Source organism: Galeopterus variegatus, unplaced genomic scaffold (assembly GCF_000696425.1).
Source record: "Galeopterus variegatus unplaced genomic scaffold, G_variegatus-3.0.2 Scaffold452, whole genome shotgun sequence".
Classification (NCBI taxonomy): Eukaryota; Metazoa; Chordata; class Mammalia; order Dermoptera; family Cynocephalidae; genus Galeopterus; species Galeopterus variegatus.
Window position 1 is genome coordinate 134,233 of NW_007726563.1, and position 20,899 is coordinate 155,131.

Sequence of the window (20,899 nt, forward strand, 5' to 3'; positions counted from 1 at the left end):
ATTCATGTACATTAAATGAAAAAGCAGCTGTTTTATGGGTTAAAAAATGAGCAAGGTCTCTGTGGATTAATCTGAGAAAGTCTCCAAGCTATATTGTAAAACAAAAACAAAAAACAAAAAAAAACAAGTTGCAAACCAATATTTATAAGTACGCTACCTTTTGTGAGGAAAGATGGTGGGAGGAGAAATATTTTTTGTGTTTCTTGGTGCATGCATAAAGAAATTCTGGTATGGTACCCAAGAAATTGATGCGAGTGGGGCTACCTGTGTTGCAGGGGTGAGGAATGAGAATATGCATAGGAAGGAGGCTTTTTACTATATATATATTTTTACTGAACTACATAAACTTATTTGTTACCTGTTACAAAATTAAATATTCAAAGAACTTGCTGTCTTTGCTCAATGTCCACTGCTGGAGCTAATCTTGAGCTCACTTTCCCAACAGGTGAAGTCAAAGACAGTGGCCCAGTGTGTGGAGTACTACTACACGTGGAAAAAAATAATGCGGTTAGGGCGGAAACACAGGACACGCCTCGCAGAAATCATCGATGATTGCATGGTGAGTGATGCTACCAAGTTGTTGCTTGTGCTGGCCCCATTCCTACCCACACCCAGGTTAGTAAGTGACTGGTGTTTGGTTGGCTTTGCTACAGAGAGGGCCAGATAGCCGCAGTGAGAGGGTGACAGGGACCCAGCTCCCTCGTGGAATTTACGGTTTGACTTCCTGGTGTAGACAGAGGGAAAGCATCTAACTTTTGGCCTGTAACTCAGGGGTTAGTTATGGAGGTGAAAGCTAGCTTGTGTTTTAAGGCAGGTAGTAGCCAGGAAAGTTAAGCCAGGATGGTCCCAGCCTTAATTTGGTTAGTTTATAAGCGGGCGTCCTGACCCCTGGGATATTCCTTCCTGAATTTCCATGTCACAGATACTACTGACCTGAGACCATAATATGCCTCAAAAAGAAAGAGGAACCCTAGGATTTTGCCACAGTCTCCATAAAGCATGAGCAAGAGGAGCTTTGACCTCTAGACAGTACCAAGAACTCTCAATCACTGAGGAACTGGTTAGCACTATGTAGATGATTGTACTCTGTACATCACCATTTTTCCCTGGCATTGATTTCTTTCATTAGCCAACAACCCCAAATCGTCGGCATATTAAGATTAAGTACATACTAAAGACATAGCAAGATGGAAGGAGTCTCTAAACTCCATATGTGTGGCTTTGGCAATTACTATCACTTGTGATCCTTGTAATGAACTCTCCTCCCTGCATCCATAGCCAGGGGAGATCCCCTTTTCATACTTGGTGGAAAGCATTACCTACCATGTATGCGTATATAAAAATTATGTCTAACAACGAATTACTAAACTCCAGCTAGCCTCTATCACCAGCAAAACTCCAGCCTCTTTCACATCAGTGAAAGTGTTAGGAATTCATGAATTATGTGAATATTTGTAATTATATTTTCATTCCCAGTTGTGCCCCAGTTGTAAGTGTTAGGGCATATGGGGTAATTTTCTTTAACACACATTTGAATAGCACTTTCTTTGTGCCAGGAATTATGGTAGGCACTTAACAAATATTGAACTCATGTAATCCAATTTAATTCATTTAATACCAATTCTGTGTTGTAGGAAACTGAGGCATAGAGCTTTAAGTAAATTGGCCATGGTCACATAGCTAGTGAGTGTATTGTCTCAGTCTGATTCCCTTGTATAATACTTAAGAGCAATCAAAAGCAAATTCTTGTAGTGTAAAAACACTTGGACTCACTAATGCTTCAAAATCTTAGTTTTTAACTAGAATTGATTCTAGCTATGAAATATACACACATGTATAATTTATATTTGGGCCCAAATATCAGAGAAGATAGAAATCTGGGATAGAAAGGTATTGCCATTTTTTGATCAGAGATGGCAGTATTCTGTCTTCAGGGTTTCTTGTGATAGGGCTTTTGTTTTCTTCTTTAAATAGTGATGTCTTATATCAGAATAGCCTTTGTTTATCTGTGGCCTAACATGTAAAAAAAACCATATGGCCCTCTGTGGTCCAACCAACTAAAAGCAATTACATTTCCACCAATGTAAACAGCAATATGTATGTAGTGCTATAGATTATCCACGGATGTTAAATGGCCTCTGCCTCCTCTCCCCCACACCATCAGAGCATGTATTCTAGCTGGGAAGATGTGACATACACAAGTTGAAAGTTTACCAAGAACCACATGAGTGTTTAAAAGCAGTATAAGATGAGAACCAGGAAGTCTTAGATATAGCCTTAGGACTTCTCTCACCCAGTTCCACCATTTCACAGGCAGAAGGTTGAGACCCAGAGAGGGGAAGTAGCTTTCCTGAGGTCACACAGAGCATTGCTTTTCAAATGAGTATAATAGACAGTATACAAGGAAGCACAAAGAATCCTAGCCTTGGATACCTAGGAACTGGCCTCCAGGTTTGCTGATCTGTAAAATAAGGCAGATGATTTAGGTGATTTGGAAAGTTCTTTCCAATTCTGGAATGTTCAGGTTCTGTCAGTGCCATGTTTTGGAAAAGGGCAAAATCAGAGGATATGGTCTCCTGAGGTAAATTGGCATCTCTTAGGCTTGGGTGTTACCAAGTGCCTAGGACAATGCCTCGCATAATAGAGGCACTCAATAAATATTGATGGGATGAATGAGTGAGTGAACATTTTTCTGAGACAGGAGTCACTCTGGTTCATAGCAATGTTCACTCTATGAACTCTTCAGAGGGAGACGGAGTGAACAAGGGGATGCTGAACAGAGGAGCACAACTAAGGAAGATGTTACCGCACACAGCAGAGGCACCATCTCGGGCTGACAGGGCTTTGAAGATGGGTAGAAAGGCCCAGACCAGCGTGTAGCCTCAGAGCAAAGAGGAGAAGTTAAGTTAAGGGTCCACACCTTCTTGGGCTTCTTCTGCAGGAACCAGTATTAGGCTGAGTCAGGAGCATCCACACCCTCGTCACTTGTGAGCTTAGAGGGAGCAAAAGGCTTATGTGCAGAGATGACTCAGGACCACAAAAAACAAGGAAATCTTAATAGAAGGCCAGTGTGGTAGCTCCCGGCTTTCTTGTGGGCAGTCAGCCTTCTGAGCATAGTTTGCCAAACGAAGATGAAAAGCTGGGATCGTGCAAGGGCTGGGGAGGGTGCAGAAGGCACAGTCCGAGGACATGGTCCTGTTTTGTCCTCTGAGCCTGCTTGGGACACCTGGGATGGCTCTCCTGGTCATGTATCCTCAATGTTTTATTAAAGGGCAGGTGACCATTCCCCCCGGATGGAACACACTCTGGGAGCTCAGGAGTTATTGAGGACTTAAAGGAGAGAGGAGGTTTGTGAAGAATAGTTACTGTTTAGGCAGCCAGGAAGTCAGCATAGCACATTTGCCCACTCTGCAGGGCTAGTTTGTCTTCTGGCTTGAGCCACTGTGGGCCCTTTCCCCCTGGAGGCAGAAGGGGACCAAGATGGATTCTGTTAAGAAGGTGGGAGGAAAGTGTGCTGCCTACACCTTCCTATCCCCTGCCCATGCTCCTGCTCCCCCACTCAGGGCAAGTCTATTGGGTTGGCTCTGACCAAAATTCAGCACAGTTTGAGAAACCAGCCAAGGCAGGTAACTGACTTTAGAAAACAGCAGTCAGGGCTCCAAGGGCAAAGGTCAGGCTCACCCATGATGTCAACACCTGTTTACCTACAACATGGTCCATTGGCAAGGAGCGTGGGAAACATCCTACTTCCCTTTGACACCTAAAGGCAGGTGGTGCCAATGGTTCTGAGAGGTCTAGGATCTCTAAGCTATATACAGACGGACAAATGTGTATTTGTGGACATTTGCACCAGGACCAAGGAGTGAAGAAAGCTGAGGTTTTAGAATCAGACAGGCCGGGTTTTCAGTCTCAGTTCAGCTTCTTTACCAGCTATGTGACTTTGGGGATATTACTTTTCTGGCCAATTTCCTTATTTGTATAAAAAAGAAAAATTTGTACAGGGTTGTTGTGAGAACTAGAAATGTGCATGTGTATATATGTGTGTGTGTTTGTTCAGTGCCTGATTCATACCAGGCATTTAGTATACTGTCGTCATCGTTATCATTAGTGACTCTGACACTCAAATTTGTGTCTTTGAGAAAATTTAGGTTGTTGAGCATTTGTATTGTAAACTACCAGTTTCTTATAATGTGAATCCACTTACATGCCTGAGAACTAAAAATATCATCCTCCTCAAGAAACTCTTATTGTGGATACTCAAGGTTTTGAGCACCATGTTTAATGTATAACCACCTCAAGCCCTGTATTTGCCCACCTTCTTAATTTTGGAGTATTACTAAATGTTTCATTTCACAGTACATCACAAAATGGCCAACTTGTTGATACAGAGTTCTACATGTTAGGATTTTTGTCCTATCTTTGTATCTCTTAGTCACTTTGATGAGCCATATGGCTTACTGATAAATCAGTTTGTGAACACGTATAGATTGCCAGTTGGACTAAAACCTATCTAAATTCCTGAGACATACATAATCACAGTACAGAATAATTTAATGTATAATTTTGTGGCCATATGGAATGTTTCTTCTAAGAGTTTTTAAGCTAAAGAATGGTATTGTGAGAAAATTGTAATTATAGCAAGTATCATGAAACAAATGCCATTACCATTGAAAGTTATTGTGTAATTCATTTTAAATGACAAATTGTAGGCCATGGTCTACCTCATATTTGAGACCACAAAATTCCAGTTCTATTAAAAAAAGAAAAAAAAAAAAGGCAAACCCTTGGAGTTGGGTTTTGCCTGAAACTCTTTGGGACTGAAATATGGTGGATTGCTACGGGAATGAAACCACCTAAGTGAAGTCAACCCATATATTCTATACTAGTAAGAGGCCTACAGCTCATATCATAAACCACTCTGTAAAATGTATTAGACCCACATCAGTATTCATTGAGGTCTTCCAGCAAATGTAATTATCACTAATTAATCCTGATTAACCAACTGGAAATGGTACCATTTCTTAAATACATCCTGTTAAGACATCATCTTAAATATGCATATATGTGATATTAGATATAGACAGTGCTGAAACACTAAGAGGGTGCTAATTGCCTCACTCTGACTGGGCACTATTGCAACCCCCACCCCCACCCCCCAAATCCAAACTGGAGAAAGGAAGCTTCTGGCTTCTGGATCCCAGGGTACTACTATTCTCAGAAATCTTTATCCCACTTGGAAATTCTTGCTTCTGGGTTCTAAGAATTGTAGGCTCACTCAGAGTTACATCGCCGTTGGGTTAAAGCAAACTGGAGCCCATATGCTTTAAGCAGGGGGTGTGCCAAAGGAGCCTGGCAGAGACAAACGAACTGTCAGGGTCAGAGGCAGCTGGACATACCTTTCACTTCCTCATTTGTAAAATGGGAGAACTGTTTACAGCCTATTCAATGACATGGTAAATGTGAAAGCACTTTGTAAAGTGTAGAATATTAGCTGAAATGAGGGTATTATATGACAGGATTCCCTTTCCCAGTCCTCAGCCGTTTCTGGACCTGCAGGAGCCAGCATCCTTCATCCCACCCCAGTGTGGATGGAGAGAACAGAATAAAGTAGTTAAGCAAGAGGTAGAATGAGGGCCTTCTAGACCCCTGCCTTCCATCCCAGGGCTCCCAGGTGCCCGCTCCAAGCTGCTCCAGTAACTTACTATTTTGTTAACCTTGAGGAGGCAGGGACCTTCTGCTTCATTCTCCACAGGCTGCTCTTCTGAAGTGGGGAGAAGGGAACATATAAGCAGAGAGGATAAGTCTTCATAGAAAGTGTTTTATTGTTCTTTTTCATAAAATGCCCCTGATGGGAGAAAATGAGTAAATAGAAGGACTGAATACACTGCTTTCTCCAAGCCCATGGTCACAGACAAAAGAAAAAGCACATGATAAATAAAAGGGAATCTCCCCTCCACGCTCCCTCCTATTCATTCTATTTTCTATCAAGACCAGAGTAGGAGCGTTGCCTGTGCCACATGATTTCCACGTACTGAGGGTCAAATCAGGCATCTTGCACAGAAGCGTGTTATAAAACCTGTTAAACAAATCATTATAGGTCTTTACTCTTTCTTTAGTGGGGTTTCCACAGTATTATTAGTGCTTGAAAGCCCTCCTCACTGCTGTGAGGAGACAAAGCTACTCACAAGCGGAGAAGCCTGCCTGAGTTTTAGTCATTTTCAAGGCCTGATAGTTTCAAACAATGTAGAGAATCTCTAAATGCAGAAATCTCTCCTCTATGCCTCAGCATCTTTTTATATAAGTGACGAGGGGACCCAAAATGATGAGGAGCCAGGGGGACTTCCTTGACCAACCTTTTAGAGATTGTGCCCAGCAGGATTTGTCAGCTGTTCCTTATGCAGAAGAAAGTGTCACAGCCCCAGTGTCCAGCCCCCTCCCCTTTACTGGTCTGTGAGTCCTGTTCATCATTAAGAATGCCATTTGGGGGCTTTCCCTCTTGCTTTTATTACCTTAACACTAGACAAGTGAAGAAGAGGAGTTAGAAGAGGAGGAGGAGGACATGGAAGAAGACAGGAAATCCACAAAAGAAGAGGAGAGTGGAGTGCCGAAGTCCCCAGAGCCGCCATCAGTCCCTGTCCTGGCTCCCACAGAGGGACCACCCCTACAGGCCCTTGGCCAGCCCTCAGGCTCCTTCATCTGTGAAATGCCCAACTGTGGGGCCGTAAGTGTCTCTGTCGTCTGGGGATCTGGGACAAGCAAGGGCTGTACAGCTGTGCCTGGCTTTAAGAGTCTATACCTTTTGGAAAGGGTGCAGTTGCAGCAGTGAGGGTTTGGCAGAGGGCACTCCATTGTTTTCTTACTCATTCGCCAGCAGATATTTATGGAGTGTGTGTTCTGTGTCAAGCACAATGCTGCATACTGGAGAATGCAAAGATGGTCCCTGACCTTAGGAAGTGTGTGATTCCAAGCTTTGCAGTGAGTGTTGCCTCCAGAATGTGCATTCCTCATGTCCCAGTGCCTCGGCACTCCCCTGGGCTGCATGTCACCCAAGGTCATGCCCTGTCAACATGCACTTAAATGCAACAGGAGAGCCCAGAGATCTTTTTATAACATAATTACTTGCCCCCACTGTCTGGAATGTTTTGCATTTTATATCCCATAAAGTGTTACTAATTCAGATGTCACTAATTTCAAATTTGAGAAGGGTGTTACAATGATTTATATTCTGTGGGGGAAAAATATTTACTAAGCAAATTCATCATGTAAATAGGCTGAAAATGAGTCTGTGTAACTACTTAGCCTAGTACTTTTCAAGTACTTTAGTAGCATCATTTAGCTAAAATAAAACAAGTTTGCTGTCTGATCATCCTTAGCACTAAAGAAAGGCCTTTACAGAATCAGTAATGGCCTAGTCTAAGGCTCCATGTATATTTTATTTTCTATTTATTTATTTATTCTGGCAGCTGACCAGTACAGGGATTGAACCATGGACCTTGGTGTTATCAGCACCACACTCTAACCAACTGAGCTAACCAGCCAGTCTCCATGTGTATTTTAAAGGATATTTTTAAAAGTTGTTTATTTATTTTGTTTGTTTGTTTGTTTCTTTTTTGTGACTGGTAAGGGGGTCGTAACCCTCGGCTTGGTGTCGCCCGCACCGCGCTCAGCCAGTGAGCGCACCGGCCATCCCTATATACGATCTGAACCCATGGCCCGGCCATCCCTATATAGGATCTGAACCCATGGTGGGAGCGCCACTGCACTCCCAGTGCCACACTCACCCAAGTGAGCCATAGGGTCGGCCCTAAAGTTGTTTATTTTGGACAGTTAGTCTCCTACTGGTCCCCCACTAATCTGAATTGGTGAACTTTTCCCGAATCAAGTTTCTTAAAGCCAGGCACACCTGTATAGGCAAGTTCTAGAAGTATTGTCCCCAAAATGAGAATGTTGCTCCTATTTCAAGAAGCCCCATTTTCCTTGACTTAATGCTCTTGTCTTTGCTTCTGTATTATATAGGACAATACTGTTTTCCAGAGTGTATTGAATGCTGCTTATTGAGTCACTTAGATGAAGAAAGCAGGTCTTTAAAATGCTTAGATCCCAAGGCAAAAATGCACTTGATTTACATTTAAGAAAAAAAAAGAAAGAAAGATTTTGCATTAGCTTTGAACATAGGAAATTGCTAGCTTGTTTTTGTCTCTACGTTTGTTTAGTGACTGGCTTCTGCATCATTGCCATTCTGGATAGAGCACTTTAGTTCAGGGGTGATGAAGATGTGGCTTGAAAAGTCAGTATTTCTTGCTGACTTTGTTCATAAATTAGATGCATCCACAATTTGTAGTTTTGGCATGCAGTAAATAGTTTACTAAGTGGGAAGTCATCTTTTAGTTTCCCCAATCAGAACTGCTCAGCAAAATTTTTTTTTTTCCTTTTTGTCTTTTTTCGTGTCCGGCAACGGATCACAACCCTCAGTGTTGCACCCATACCGGACTGGGACTGATTTTTTTTTTTCCTTTTTGTCTTTTTTCGTGTCCGGCAACGGATCACAACCCTCAGTGTTACACCCATACCGGACTGGGACTGGCAACGGGATCGCAACCCTCGGTGTTGCTCCCACACCTCGCTCAGCCAGTGAGCGGGAACCGGTCTGTATGTGGGATCCGAACCCTCGGCGGGAGCGCCACCACACTCCCAAGCGGCGCACTGTAGCTGGGATTTTTTTTTTTCTCTATAAGACAATAAACAGAGCTCATGAACTTAACACAGAGCAACCCCTACAGTTGGACAGCCAGATGGGGACTCCCTTTAGCTGATGAGTTTAATAAGTTAGAAGTCGGGGCTCTTGGAATTCAGGGGTGTGGATTACATCCCTCTACAACAGTTGTTCTGAACTGGGGATGATTTGTTGCCCAAGAACACATGACAGTCAATTTTGCAGACATTTTTGTCACAACTGGGGAAGTGCTACTTGCATTTGGTAGGCAGAGGCCAGAGATGCTGCTAAACATCCTATGCAACACAGCTCTTGACAAGGAAGAATCATCCAGCCCCAAAATGTCAGTAGTGCTGAGGTTGAGAAACCCTGTTTTATAGCAAGCTTCCAAAGACTGCCCAGGTCCTTCCCCTTTTTATCATCCTGTATTAAAATTTGGGGTCTTAAACATTGTTTCAGCAATGGGCTACTGATTAAGACTATACATAACATATAGAGTATACCAAAGAACCCTAATAAATGACTTTCAATCTATGTTCCTTGGAGTACTAGGGCTTCCTGGGGAGAGACAGAGGAGAGCAAACTGGCTCAGTTCTGGGGTGCTGTCTCTGTTTTAGCCAGAGCACCTCTGCTTTTAACTCGAGCTTTTGAGTAAGACCTGATTTGTTAAAAAAGAGAGGAGGGAGGAAGGGAGGAAGGAAGGAAGAAAAAGGGAGGGAGGGAGGTGGTTTTCAGCTTAAAAAAAAAAGTTTGAAAGCTGGTCCAACCCCCTTATTTTGCAGATGGAAAAAAATAAAGTGTATAGAAGGGAGATGGCCTAATGGCCTCACTGTTAGTAATGACAGAGCTGGATCTAGACCCCTGATCTGACTTATGGACAGTAGCTCTGTCCTTTCTACTGTGCCACATTACCTCTCTTGTCTTCTGGTTATAACAATGATGAGATTTCTTATTGGCACAGCATTTGTGATTGTGGTATTTGATCTTTTCTGTCTGTGGCACATATCCAAAGTTTGCTTATGTAAAACAAACCCATGTGCCCTGTTGTTAGACACTGTCTCGAGTATCACATGTTTTACCACCGAGTAACTAATAACCCTAATTTCCTTTTCAGGACTGTAGATGTCATGTCACTCCCTTTCTTCCCCAGGTGTTCAGCTCCCGACAGGCACTGAATGGCCACGCCCGCATCCACGGTGGCACCAACCAGGTGACCAAAGCCCGAGGTGCTGTCCCCTCTGGGAAGCAGAAGCCTGGAGGCACCCAGAGTGGATACTGCTCAGTAAAGAGCTCGCCCTCTCATAGCACCACCAGCGGTGAGACGGACCCCACCACCATCTTCCCCTGCAAGGAGTGTGGCAAGTAGGTGAAGCTGGACCAGGGACTGAATCTAAGTTTGTGACAGATAATTGCTCTATGGGGGCCAGGCTGAGATAGTCTGAGGTTTCTTCAACTAGAAAAAGAACCTAGACTCTCAAAACTCTCCTTTATACCATACTTAGGGTCTGTATGATGGACCTTGTCCCTAACTCAGAATGTGGCCCTCTTATATGCTAGAGCCTAGTAAGGGTGGACATCTTCAGAGGGACTATAGACATCATCTCTAGTGACAAAACTTCACTCTTTTCCAGAACCGGTGAGTGGGACTCTGATTCCCACTTCCCTTCACAACCAAACCATTTTCACTGGTGTCACTCTCTTTGCATCCCTGCTGAGAGACTTGAGAATGGCACTAGAACGCCTAATCAGGAACTCTCTATAGCAGAGATGGCTCATACATGGCACTTCTACCACTACGGCTCACTCCTGGGTCCAGGCAGACATTGCTAATCAATTACCATATTTTTTGCTATCACATTGAGACAGGGCATCAAATCCTTTTCATTCTAATGCTTCAAGCTAGCACAACCAATTGTTCAGAGTTGACATATGAAATAATACTTATTTGTCATCTCTCTCCTTTTAGGTATAATTTAAATAACAACTAAGAGGGGAAAACTGACACTAAGTGGTGATAGTAACAGCTAACATTTATTGAGCCCCCCAAAAAAAAAAAAAAAAGAGAAAAAGAAAATAATCAGGAAAAAACTTTCTGTACTGAATGTGTACAACCTTTTTTGCTTGTCATTTTCCCCTAAACAATACAGTATAACAACTATTTAAATAGAATTTACATTGCATTAGGCATTATAAGTAATCTAGAGATGATTTAAAGTATACAGGAGGATATGCACAGGTTATATGCAAATACTACACTATTTTATATCAGAGGCTTGAGCATCTGTGGATTTTGGTATCCATGGGAGGTCCTGGAACCAATCCTCCACAGATACGGAGGGATGACTGTTTTTCATGCTTTCTAGCTGTCTGTCAGTGGCATTTATTATATGTATTCTTGGCTTCTTTTTTATGTTGCTTGGGATCTCTTTATACCATGAGTCCAGCTAAGATTTTATGGAAAATAGAAAATTTTTCTGTGGTTTTTCAGACTGAGGATAATGTTAGGTAAGTGTTCACAGAGTGCCTCTTTTAGCTGCTGAAATTATGTTCATTACACTAAACAGTTTTCAGTACATCCAAGTGGAACTGTGGTTCATCAACCCTGTTTGACTCAGGCCTTAGAAATCAGTTTTTTTTCCCTTTATGAGCTCCGGAATGAATATAGAGTACTTGTGCCACCACCCTCCATAAACAGACAGTCTCACACGTGGGCAACCGTTTTGTGAAAAAGGCCCAAATAGTAACTGTTTTAGGTGTCTTAGGTCATATTGTATCTGTCACAGCTACTCAGCTTTGCCATGGTGGTTTAAAAGCAGCCATAGACAATGTATAAACAAATAGCCATCTGTGTTCCAGTAAAACTTTATTTGTAAAAACAGGCTGGATTTGGCCCACTGTCTATAGTTTGCAAACCCCTTGTCTAGAGAATTAACCCCAAGAATATGATATCTTTTAATCCTAGGGCTTCTCAACCTCAGCACCATTGACGTTCGGGGTCTGATAATTCCTTGCTTGGGGAGGAGGGACCATCCTCTGCATTGCAGGATGTTTAGCAGCACAGGGATGCTACCCACTAGATGCCAGAAGTACCACATCCAGCTGTGACAACCAAAAATGTTTCCAAACCTGGCCAGATGTTCCTTGGGGGCAAAATCACCCCCAGCTGAGAACCACTATTTTATTCTGAAGCCAACAGTAGGAAATTATGATAACGTGATGGCCAGCAAGAAGGGCTCTTAAGTGAAAAGGGGTGGTGGATGCCGCTCAGAAGTCATGAACAGTAAAGACAGAAGAGGGGCCACTGGATTTGGCCACACAGTTACTGGTGACCTTGAGAAAAGCAATTGGGTTGAAGTGGAGGTGATAGCAGTCCAATTGGAGAGGGTGGAGGAGAGGAAGAGGAGATACACCAAGTGTGAGTGGGCAGATCCCTTAAGAGTTTTGACTGTGGAAGAAAAGAGACAGAGGCCAGAGGCGGATGAGAGGTAGTTTTATGATGGAGACTGTCAGAGTGAGCTAGCATGATTTAGGGATTCTCCAGTGGAGGGGGCATGGCCAGTGGTGGGGAGAGAATGGGAGGCTGAAGGACAAGGTAAGTCGTGTGCTTCAGACCCCAGATGGACAGGAGGGCCTTTGAGAATGCCTACTCCATTGTCAGAGGAAGGAAGCCTGACTCACCATCACTGTGTCCCTGTCCCCATCCCCTTTCTTTGCAATCCTTGATGAGGAGGGAGGGGAGGTGATAGGTCACAGGGGAGGAGGTCCTAGGAGCTGAGGAGCCAGGGACTCTGTCAAAGCCATTGTAAACCAAACATTAAACCACGCACCCGGATTTCCAAGAACTTAGATCTCCTCCTAAATTTCACATGCTCCTTTTTCTTTATTTTTAGGGTCTTCTTCAAGATCAAAAGCCGAAACGCGCACATGAAAACTCACAGACAGCAGGAGGAACAGCAGAGGCAAAAGGCTCAGAAGGCAGCCTTCGCGGCTGAAATGGCAGCCACCATTGAGAGGACTACAGGGCCAGTGGGGGCGCCAGGGCTGCTGCCCCTGGACCAACTGAGTCTGATCAAACCCATCAAGGACGTGGACATCCTTGATGACAACGTTGTCCAGCAGTTAGGTGGCGTCATGGAAGAGGCCGAGGTCGTGGATACAGATCTTCTCTTGGATGATCAAGATTCAGTCTTGCTACAGGGTGATGCGGAACTATAAAGCCCTGTTTGTCACTTAGAGACAGTGAAAACCTATGGCCTGTCGTCATTAATCAGGAAACCTGGACTGCCTGCTTGTTTTGTAACCCTTTCAAACTACCTGTTTAAAAAGTGGTCGTTTTATTCAGGTTTAGGGGGAAGAAATCCAGTTTCTTTAACTTTTATTTTAAAAAAAAGATTGTTTTTGTGGGAGAGTTGGAGGGAATAAATAATTGGCACAACTGTCTTTAGGAGGCGTTTCATCTGGGCTAGATACTCATGAAATTGTTCCCATCAGGGAATGAACCTGATGTTCACGTTCCATTGCTTTCAGATGTCAACCATTGTGGTTGCCTTTTATCCCAAAGCTTGCTGTGAGTGTGTGTGTGAAGCACGCTGCCCTCTTTGTGCTGGGGCCTTGGGCCATCTTTCCCACCAAGAGTTATTTTTATTCCGTTCTGACCTCATTCTGTAGTTTGCCATGAACTTGGCATCTTTGCCAGGAGACTCTAGGCTGGGGGTAACTTTCCAGGGGGCAAAGCAAGCCCTCATGTGGCATGGCTCTTCTCCAACATGTGTGGCATTTGAGGAGTTGGCCAAATGTGAAAATAGGTTTCCCCCTGCATTGCCTGTTATTTTTTGGCCTGTTTGCAGGAACACTGTACTGTATAATTTTAGGCTTTCACTCCCAGCAGTGATTTACTGAGGATCTACTTTAGGGACCAGAGGTGTCCTCTTCCATGTTTCCTTGGGGCTGGTCAGCTCTGAGTTGTGGGTGGCAGTGTTGAGTTTTCTGCATGAGCTTACTAGAGACCCATGTGGAGGCAGATACCGTTGCTATTAAGTTGCCAGAATTGCTTTCAGTTTTAGGGAGAGTGGTTGAAGGGCTCACATTGAAGTATGTGAGATGCCAGGAAGTGTTCTTTTGCCCAAAAAATGGATCAGAAAAGCCTATTTTCTTTTGCAACACTGTTAGTGGTCGGTGGAGTTCTGAAATTACCTTGTGCCACTTGGTAGTACTGTGAAACCTCATTCAATGAGATTTTGCTATAATTCACGTCTGCTGGACTGAAGTTTACCTTGATGCTGGCTATGAGAAATAGGATTTTCTAACACATGATAGCAAATACAAGGGAAATGGCATTGAAGGCCAACAAAAGTGGATCAGAGACACTTTAGCTACGTTTGCATTTAAACAGTAAATGTATTCATTACAAGTCACTTACCAAAGCACTTCTAGACTTCTCTAAGCTACATGACTTTGCTCTGCCTCCTCCTGTCCCTGTCAGCAGGGCTGCTGTTTGTACTTGACGGTAATAAATCTGTATTCCTTCAAAAATGTCATTTAGCCCAGGCCTTTGAGCTGAGTCAGATTGACCCATCCCACTGTTAGGGCAAAAGTTAGCCTGGGTTGCAGCTCCAGTGCAGAGAGGATCCTCCTTCTTGCAGCTCCCTCTTCAGTGTTAATGCTGTGTGACTTCCAGAGCAAGTGTGTACATGCTTGCTAGCGAGGATAGTTCCCCAGCACCGTGTAAGTGTGGCTCTCATTCTGGGCCTCTTTTCTGGCACAGTAATAGCTTGATATTAGAGAGAATGTCAGTGGAAGCATGAGGGCAGGACCTGAGCATCTTTTAATTTGATTCTGCAAAAGCATTTGGCACAAACTCATGGGGGGCTGGCTTTGGCCACAGCAGCCCCACACAAGTGGTGATCTCTGAATCTCAGGAAAGCCTTGGACAGAAGAAAAATACAAAGATTCTTTTCATTTCCATCTTTCTGTTTTCAGAGAAGAGGTCTTGGAGATTTCCTTCATCTTTAGGGGAAAAAAAGTGTTTTATTTGCTGCCATTTCGGACAGGTTATTCCACCCTATGTTTTATCTAAGCAGTTGAGTTAGGAACTGCCTGGGCAGTGTGCATTAGCTTTGAGGCAGAACTGTTACAGAACCATTCCCACTGTCATGTGAGCAGTTGATCACCTCTGTCCCAGTGACTACTTCCCTCCATTTACAGGTGTTCAAGAGTGAGTCTGGAATGGTTCTACTATTGGGTCTCTGGAAGCTTATCTATCAAAGAAGCACACACCCAGAAAAATGTTTATAAAGCAAATGTATTCCTTCTGTTTGGAGACTTGCCCAGCTGTTCCAGTTTTAAATGTTAAAAATAAACCGAGTTGCCACGGCAAAAATATAATGCACAATTTAATTTTAATTTTCCATGCAGTATAGCATAAGGGTTTTTGACTTGAAATAACCAAAGAACTCCTCCTTAATGAGACAGTTCAAATTCCTGAATTAGTATTTCTTGACTATCAACTTAAAAGAAAGGACTTTCTAGTAAAATATTGCACTTATTTTCTTTTTCCTAAAATGATTCTGCCTGCATGTATGTGTTGTGTTTTAGCTCCCCCCCTCCCCACCCCATCCCAAAGAACTTTTCTTCCTAATGGTTAATGTCTTCAACATGGTTACTGTTTACTATCAGATGGTTTTTCATTAGTGATTTTAGACCTCTTTGAGAAAGCTTGTATATAAAAAGTTAACAGATATATTTTATGGAAAAACCCATCTTATTTTCAAATATATTTAACTGCTGTTATATTTTATTATAGGAAGGTTGTAAATATTTTCTAGGAGTTCTATTGTAAAGAAAAGTATTTTTGAAAAAAATTAATGTAATAAAAATGAAAACATTTTTAAATGATGGTGATTGCTTCCTGTTCTGGCTTCGTTATGTTCTATTCTCAGCAGATAACTTGCATGCCTTCCATATCAGGATGTAATTTATTCAGGTTTGCACTATTATAAGTTGACATCATAATATCTAGTGTGCTTAACTGTATTTTCCCAGAATGCAGGTACCTTGGTCCATATCAAAGCACTATGTATAGCATATTCACAATTTTTCTTTTGTAACGTGTGTATTTTTAATAAGGATTTTATGTAACATTTTGGCAAAAAGAGGACAGTATTTTCTAGTGAATTTTATAATAACATTTTGCTAAAAATGTTTCTTCCTAGGTCAGTTTTTGTTAAGGTGAACCAGAAGTCTTATTTTACCAGGAGTTTAAAAGAAGTTTGAAGCTTGAAAGCAAAGTTATATTTAAACATCATATGTAACAAATAAATAAAGATGTTTTATAGACTTGTCCTAAAAAGGTGCATTCCTTAAAAATACAAAACTGGGGCATTCTAGCTTGTTTCCCCCTGAATGATAAGCATCTTTAAAAAATTATCGCAGTACTTCAAAAAGAGAACCAGGAGAATTTTACTTAACAGGTTCCAGTCATTAGCCTTCTCAGAAATTTATTACAGTTCCTATAGATGGGCATTCATCAAATAGAGATGTAACCAAATAGATATTGTCATATTTATTTGTGAAAACCTGATTCAGTATTGCATCAGCTGCTCTGAAAATAAATATTATCTTTTTGAGTTTCATTCGGCTTAAATATTCCTTCTTTCTAGCCATTGAAATGACTTCTCAATGCTGGATAAATGCTAACTTGCCTGTTAGTTGGTTTCTGTCGACAACAGAAGTAGAGGTCTGCTGATCAGATAGAATGTTCATTATGTCCCCCCTACTCTAGAGGCCAGGACATACATTTCTGCTATTCAAGCAGTGGATGGGCCACTTGAAGACTTGGTGGTCTCTAAATCATATTACTCAAACCACAATTTGGGGGTTGCTCAGTATTACATACAAGTATCTATCTTACAGTAAATCCTCCACAAAGTCCATGCCCACCCTAATTTATTTCCACTTTAAATCTGGATTCCCAACATTTTAATAAGTCTGTTACTGATTACCAGCAAACTTTAGAAGAAATTAGAAATTCTGGATTTTTTTAAGTGGGGCATGGCTGTTCAAGCTTTTGCTCTTCTAGGTTCTTTTGTTTTTTTACTTTAATTTTAGCTATCTATTTTGGACAGTACTATATCAAATAAAATTCCTCTAGAAGCAGTGTGCATTTAGCCAGTCATAGAAATTTAAAGTCTGCTTACAGGGGCCCAGGTGTCCAATCTGAAGACTCCCCTATGTTATATTCATTCAGCCAATCCTCATGAGCCAACATGTACCAGACACTATTCCATACTCTATTATACATGGGAGAGGAGAGTGTATGAAGATGATTGTACGTGATTCAATTCCTTCCTGCCAAGGAATTTAATACCTGGAAAGAACATATGGGGGCCTGGGATCTGATCCAAGTCCACCACTGGGAGGAGCAAAGGTCATGCTTTATTAATATTCTGAGCCCCCTCACCGTCACCCACACATACATAGCAATTTATAGCAGGTGCTCAGCAACTATCTGTTAAATTAATTACCTCTCTAGTCTTCCAGCTATGTTTATCCGTGTGTGTGTGTGTGTGTGTGTGTGTGTGAAAGAGAGAGAAAGAGAGAGAGAGAGAATAAAACCTCTTACGAGTTTGCTTAGAGTCCATTCTGAATCCCATGGACTCCCAGTCTATCTTCCTTAGCTACAGCCAGCCAAGTAAGATGTTCTCTAGGAATATGGATGAGTTTTAATGTTGACATAAGCAAAACATAATTAGAAGACATTTTAAGAAACTGAATAATATATTCCTATGAACCATAAGTGATCTTTACAGTATAGATATCCCTGTACGAAAATGCTAACAGGCCAACTATTTCCTTTATGTAAGAGAGAATCTTTTGAAAAGGGCTGTCTTTAAAAACAGAACAACTGGAGCAATCAAAATATGATTTAACTTGGAAATATTTGATGTACCTACTTTTATTTTCCTGGATATAAAGCAAGGTGTTCTTGCATCAGCTGTGTAGAATTACTAGCCTCCCACTCCTCTACATTAGATGTAGAGATGTTTGAAAGTTTAGGCTTTAGGGAAGAGACTGATAACGGATAGGCCAAGCTTCAGAGCACTCACTGTCCATGCCCACACACCATGTCAAATAGGCCTGTCCGCAGCCCTACTGTTCACAAAACCTAGTTTTGCCCCTTTCAATCACTCCCACCTTGCCCCCAGCTAATTGGACCAGGGTGGAACAAAGCCATTAGGCCCATAGGCCATTTAGTGACACTTGACAGAGCTTAGCCCAGGAAGGTGAAGGGACCAAATCAAATCCGCACATTTGAGAGTATGAATGGAGAAACTTGGTGAGCCAAAGGCAGCAAGCACTGGCCATATGCAAGGCAGAGTCCTGAAGGAGCAGAAACCATATGTAAGCAGAGAAAGTCCATCAATCTAAACGATTATGTTTGTCCCCATATTGGCCAGCTACCCCCCCCCCCCCGCAAAAAAAAGATTATGTTGGCTTCCGAAGAACGGAAAGGTTATGCAATCCCTAAGGTGCTGTGAGCATACTTTTCAAGTTCCAGGAGCAGTCTAGGCCACACATGTCTTTAAAAATAAACCCCTTTTTCTTTTGGGGTGGGGATGGGTGGGTGTCTCTATTCCTTTCATCCAAAAGAGACTTAAATAGAACGAGACCTCATCATAGAATCAGCACCAGCCCCATGCAGAGGTAGAAAAGGCATTGAACTAGGATTTTGATTCAGCTGTAACTAACCCTATGACATTGAGTGAGTCATTTCAACTTTGAGCCTCAGTTTCCTTACCTATAAAACTAGGATAAAATTCATATCTTCTTGTAGGATCAGAGTAGATAACACAGGTGAAAGTCATTGGCAAGCTGTAATGTCACCTTCATTATGGCTGCAGAACACTCACCCAAGCGAGGCACCCAAGTGGGGAGAGGCAGGCTGAGGAGCCGTCACAGAAGTGCCATATAGAGAAATTTGTGCAAACTTCAGAAGCAGCAACAGAGTTGGGGGTGGGGAGGCTGTTGGAAAACTCCACTGGCTGAGACAGACTACCTTGAACGTCACAATTTGGAGAGGGAGCCTAATTCTGAGAAGGGCATTGGGCACCCTGCCAGCGCAGGACAGAGCTAAGTCCAGCAGAACTGCACATAGGGGAAGGGTAGTGTTTCCATAGTCTGGTGTGGGATCACACTGGGCATCTCTGCTCCACATGGACTGAATTCTAGTGAACAGAGGCCAGCCTGTGGGGTCAGAAAAACTAGTTTCTGCTCCTAGATCTTTCATCAATTTGTGTGATTTTGAGCAAATCATTCTACTCCTTCCTTGGTTCTCTTGCCTGCAAAACAGGATAATATCTGCTTGTGGGAAGAAAAACAACTACTTTTCATTCGCAAAGTACCATATTTAGATGATACAAAATGTTCTCATAAATTTGATCTTTTTATTTTTAATCTTCTCAACAACCTTGGAGGCAGGTGAGGCAGATGCAACTTTACGTTACAAATAGTGGATGACATTTATCATGTTGTTATTATGTGGCAGGAACTGTACTAACCATCATACGTCAGTATCTCGTTGAATTCTCATAGCAACTATTTGAAATAGGAACTATCATTATCATTTCTATTTAACACATGAGAAAATTGAGGCTCACAGTGAGGAAGTAACTTGCCCAAAGTGGTAAACCTGGGATTAGAAACCAGATCTCCTGATCATAAGTGTAGAGTTTTCCATTATGCTAAACTGCATATGTGAAAGCACTTTGTTTAGAAATTTGCACAAATTGAAGAAATATTTATCACAGCAAATTCCAGTTATAAGCCTTTGGAACTAAATTATGGTGCACATTAATGACTAGAAAAAAATACCTCTGGCTTGTTGTAGTAGGTGAAGGCAGCTGTTGTAAATTCTCAAATACTGGAGTAACATAAGGAAATGAATGATTTACGAAGATCAGTAGGGCAGTGGTGTACAAGATAGGTAGGTGGAGCACAAAAATTCCAATTAGTGCAGGGATGGAAGGTAGGATTAAGAAACATAACTAGAAGGCTATTGCAATAAGGTCAAGGATTGGCACCCGGACTCAGTAGTGTGGTAGACGTTTCTTTTAATTAAATATAAATTTTGTGAAATTTTTGAAAAATAGAGAAATAGGAAAATAAGTCAACCATTATCCCACTACCCAGAGATAACTGCTGTCAAAATATCATTATATATATATTTTTTTCCAAGCATGTTTTATGTTTGCCTCCAACAACCCAGGAACCACGTAGGACAAACACGACTTAAAGGAGAAAACATTGATGGGACTCGGTAACTACCTACATAAGGGATAAAGCAATTTTATCAAGACACGGTTTCAACCGAGGAGCCCACCCAACCTCAAAAAGCAAGGAATCACGTCTCTATGGTTATTCCTATGCCGGAATACAAAGATACACTCTCTCCTTTTGCCGAACTCTATGGTCTGAGCACGGCGCTGTGATCCCGGAAGCGATCCTGGGAGGTCGGGATGGCAAGATGGCGCTGCGTACGGCGATTGGGTCTGTGTATCGGCGCGTCTGTCAGGTACCGGGAAGCTGGGTAGACTGGGTGGGCTGACGGGTACAGTTGCCACTAAGACTCACTGCCACCTGTCGTTCTGCCCATCAGGAATGTTTCCCGATATTATTCCTGACCTCAGGCCGTTTGCAGGAAGGCTGGTTTTATCTCGAATTCTCTCATGAGATTAAACATCAGTTAATGAGTCAGGACAAAGACAGAAACAAGAATTTTAGAGTGTCAAAGCCATCATATATTCCAAAACCCCTCCTTTCACGTTTGCAAAATAAACAGGCTCAGAGAAGACGAAAGCTTGCCTCGCGAAAATTAGGGGCTGAGCTGGCACACGATCTCAGGCACTTCCCGCGGGACTTAATTGAGATTATATCCCCCGCCACCTCGACATCGGGGTTCTGAGATTTGGATGAGGGTCTCTAAAATCAGAGGAGCAACCAAGGTCCAGGTTTCGATCCCTGTACCAGCCAGCTGCTAAAAAACACACACACACACACAAAAGTCAGAGGAGTGGATTAGATATTCTCTTGTGTTTCTTTGAAGAGAAGCTTTTTGGCCTCAGGACCCTGTTACATTTTTGGAGTTGAGGACTCCAAAGAGCTTTTTCGTGGGGGGGGGGGGGGGGGGGG

At 42.4% G+C, this 20,899-nt stretch overlaps 2 protein-coding genes and 1 non-coding gene across 7 annotated transcripts in view; 2 read left to right on the forward strand and 1 right to left on the reverse strand.

Annotated features, from left to right (window-relative positions):
- Window positions 1–14,881, forward strand: part of TRERF1 (transcriptional regulating factor 1) — a 71,201-nt gene extending 56,320 nt beyond the window's left edge. For 3 of the 5 annotated variants that reach the window (XM_008568905.1, XM_008568907.1, XM_008568906.1), the window contains exons 11-14: window positions 446–559; window positions 6,521–6,721; window positions 9,864–10,075; window positions 12,604–14,881. In XM_008568905.1, the coding sequence (XP_008567127.1) occupies window positions 446–559; window positions 6,521–6,721; window positions 9,864–10,075; window positions 12,604–12,928 (852 nt within the window). In that variant the 3' untranslated portion in view covers window positions 12,929–14,881. Of the gene's footprint in view, window positions 1–445; window positions 560–2,868; window positions 2,877–6,520; window positions 6,722–9,863; window positions 10,076–12,603 lie in introns of all 5 variants that reach the window. The other 2 variants (XM_008568904.1, XM_008568908.1) reach the window with 2 other exon arrangements.
- TRNAI-GAU lies at window positions 7,465–7,538 on the reverse strand. The gene has a single exon. It is a non-coding gene; the product is annotated as a tRNA-Ile (tRNA).
- A 5,342-nt stretch (window positions 14,882–20,223) lies between the features above and the next one.
- MRPS10 (mitochondrial ribosomal protein S10) overlaps window positions 20,224–20,899 on the forward strand; it is an 8,839-nt gene continuing 8,163 nt past the window's right edge. The window contains exon 1 of the mRNA XM_008568929.1: window positions 20,224–20,282. Within this exon, the coding sequence (XP_008567151.1) occupies window positions 20,235–20,282 (48 nt within the window). The 5' untranslated portion in view covers window positions 20,224–20,234. The remainder of the gene's footprint in view (window positions 20,283–20,899) is intronic.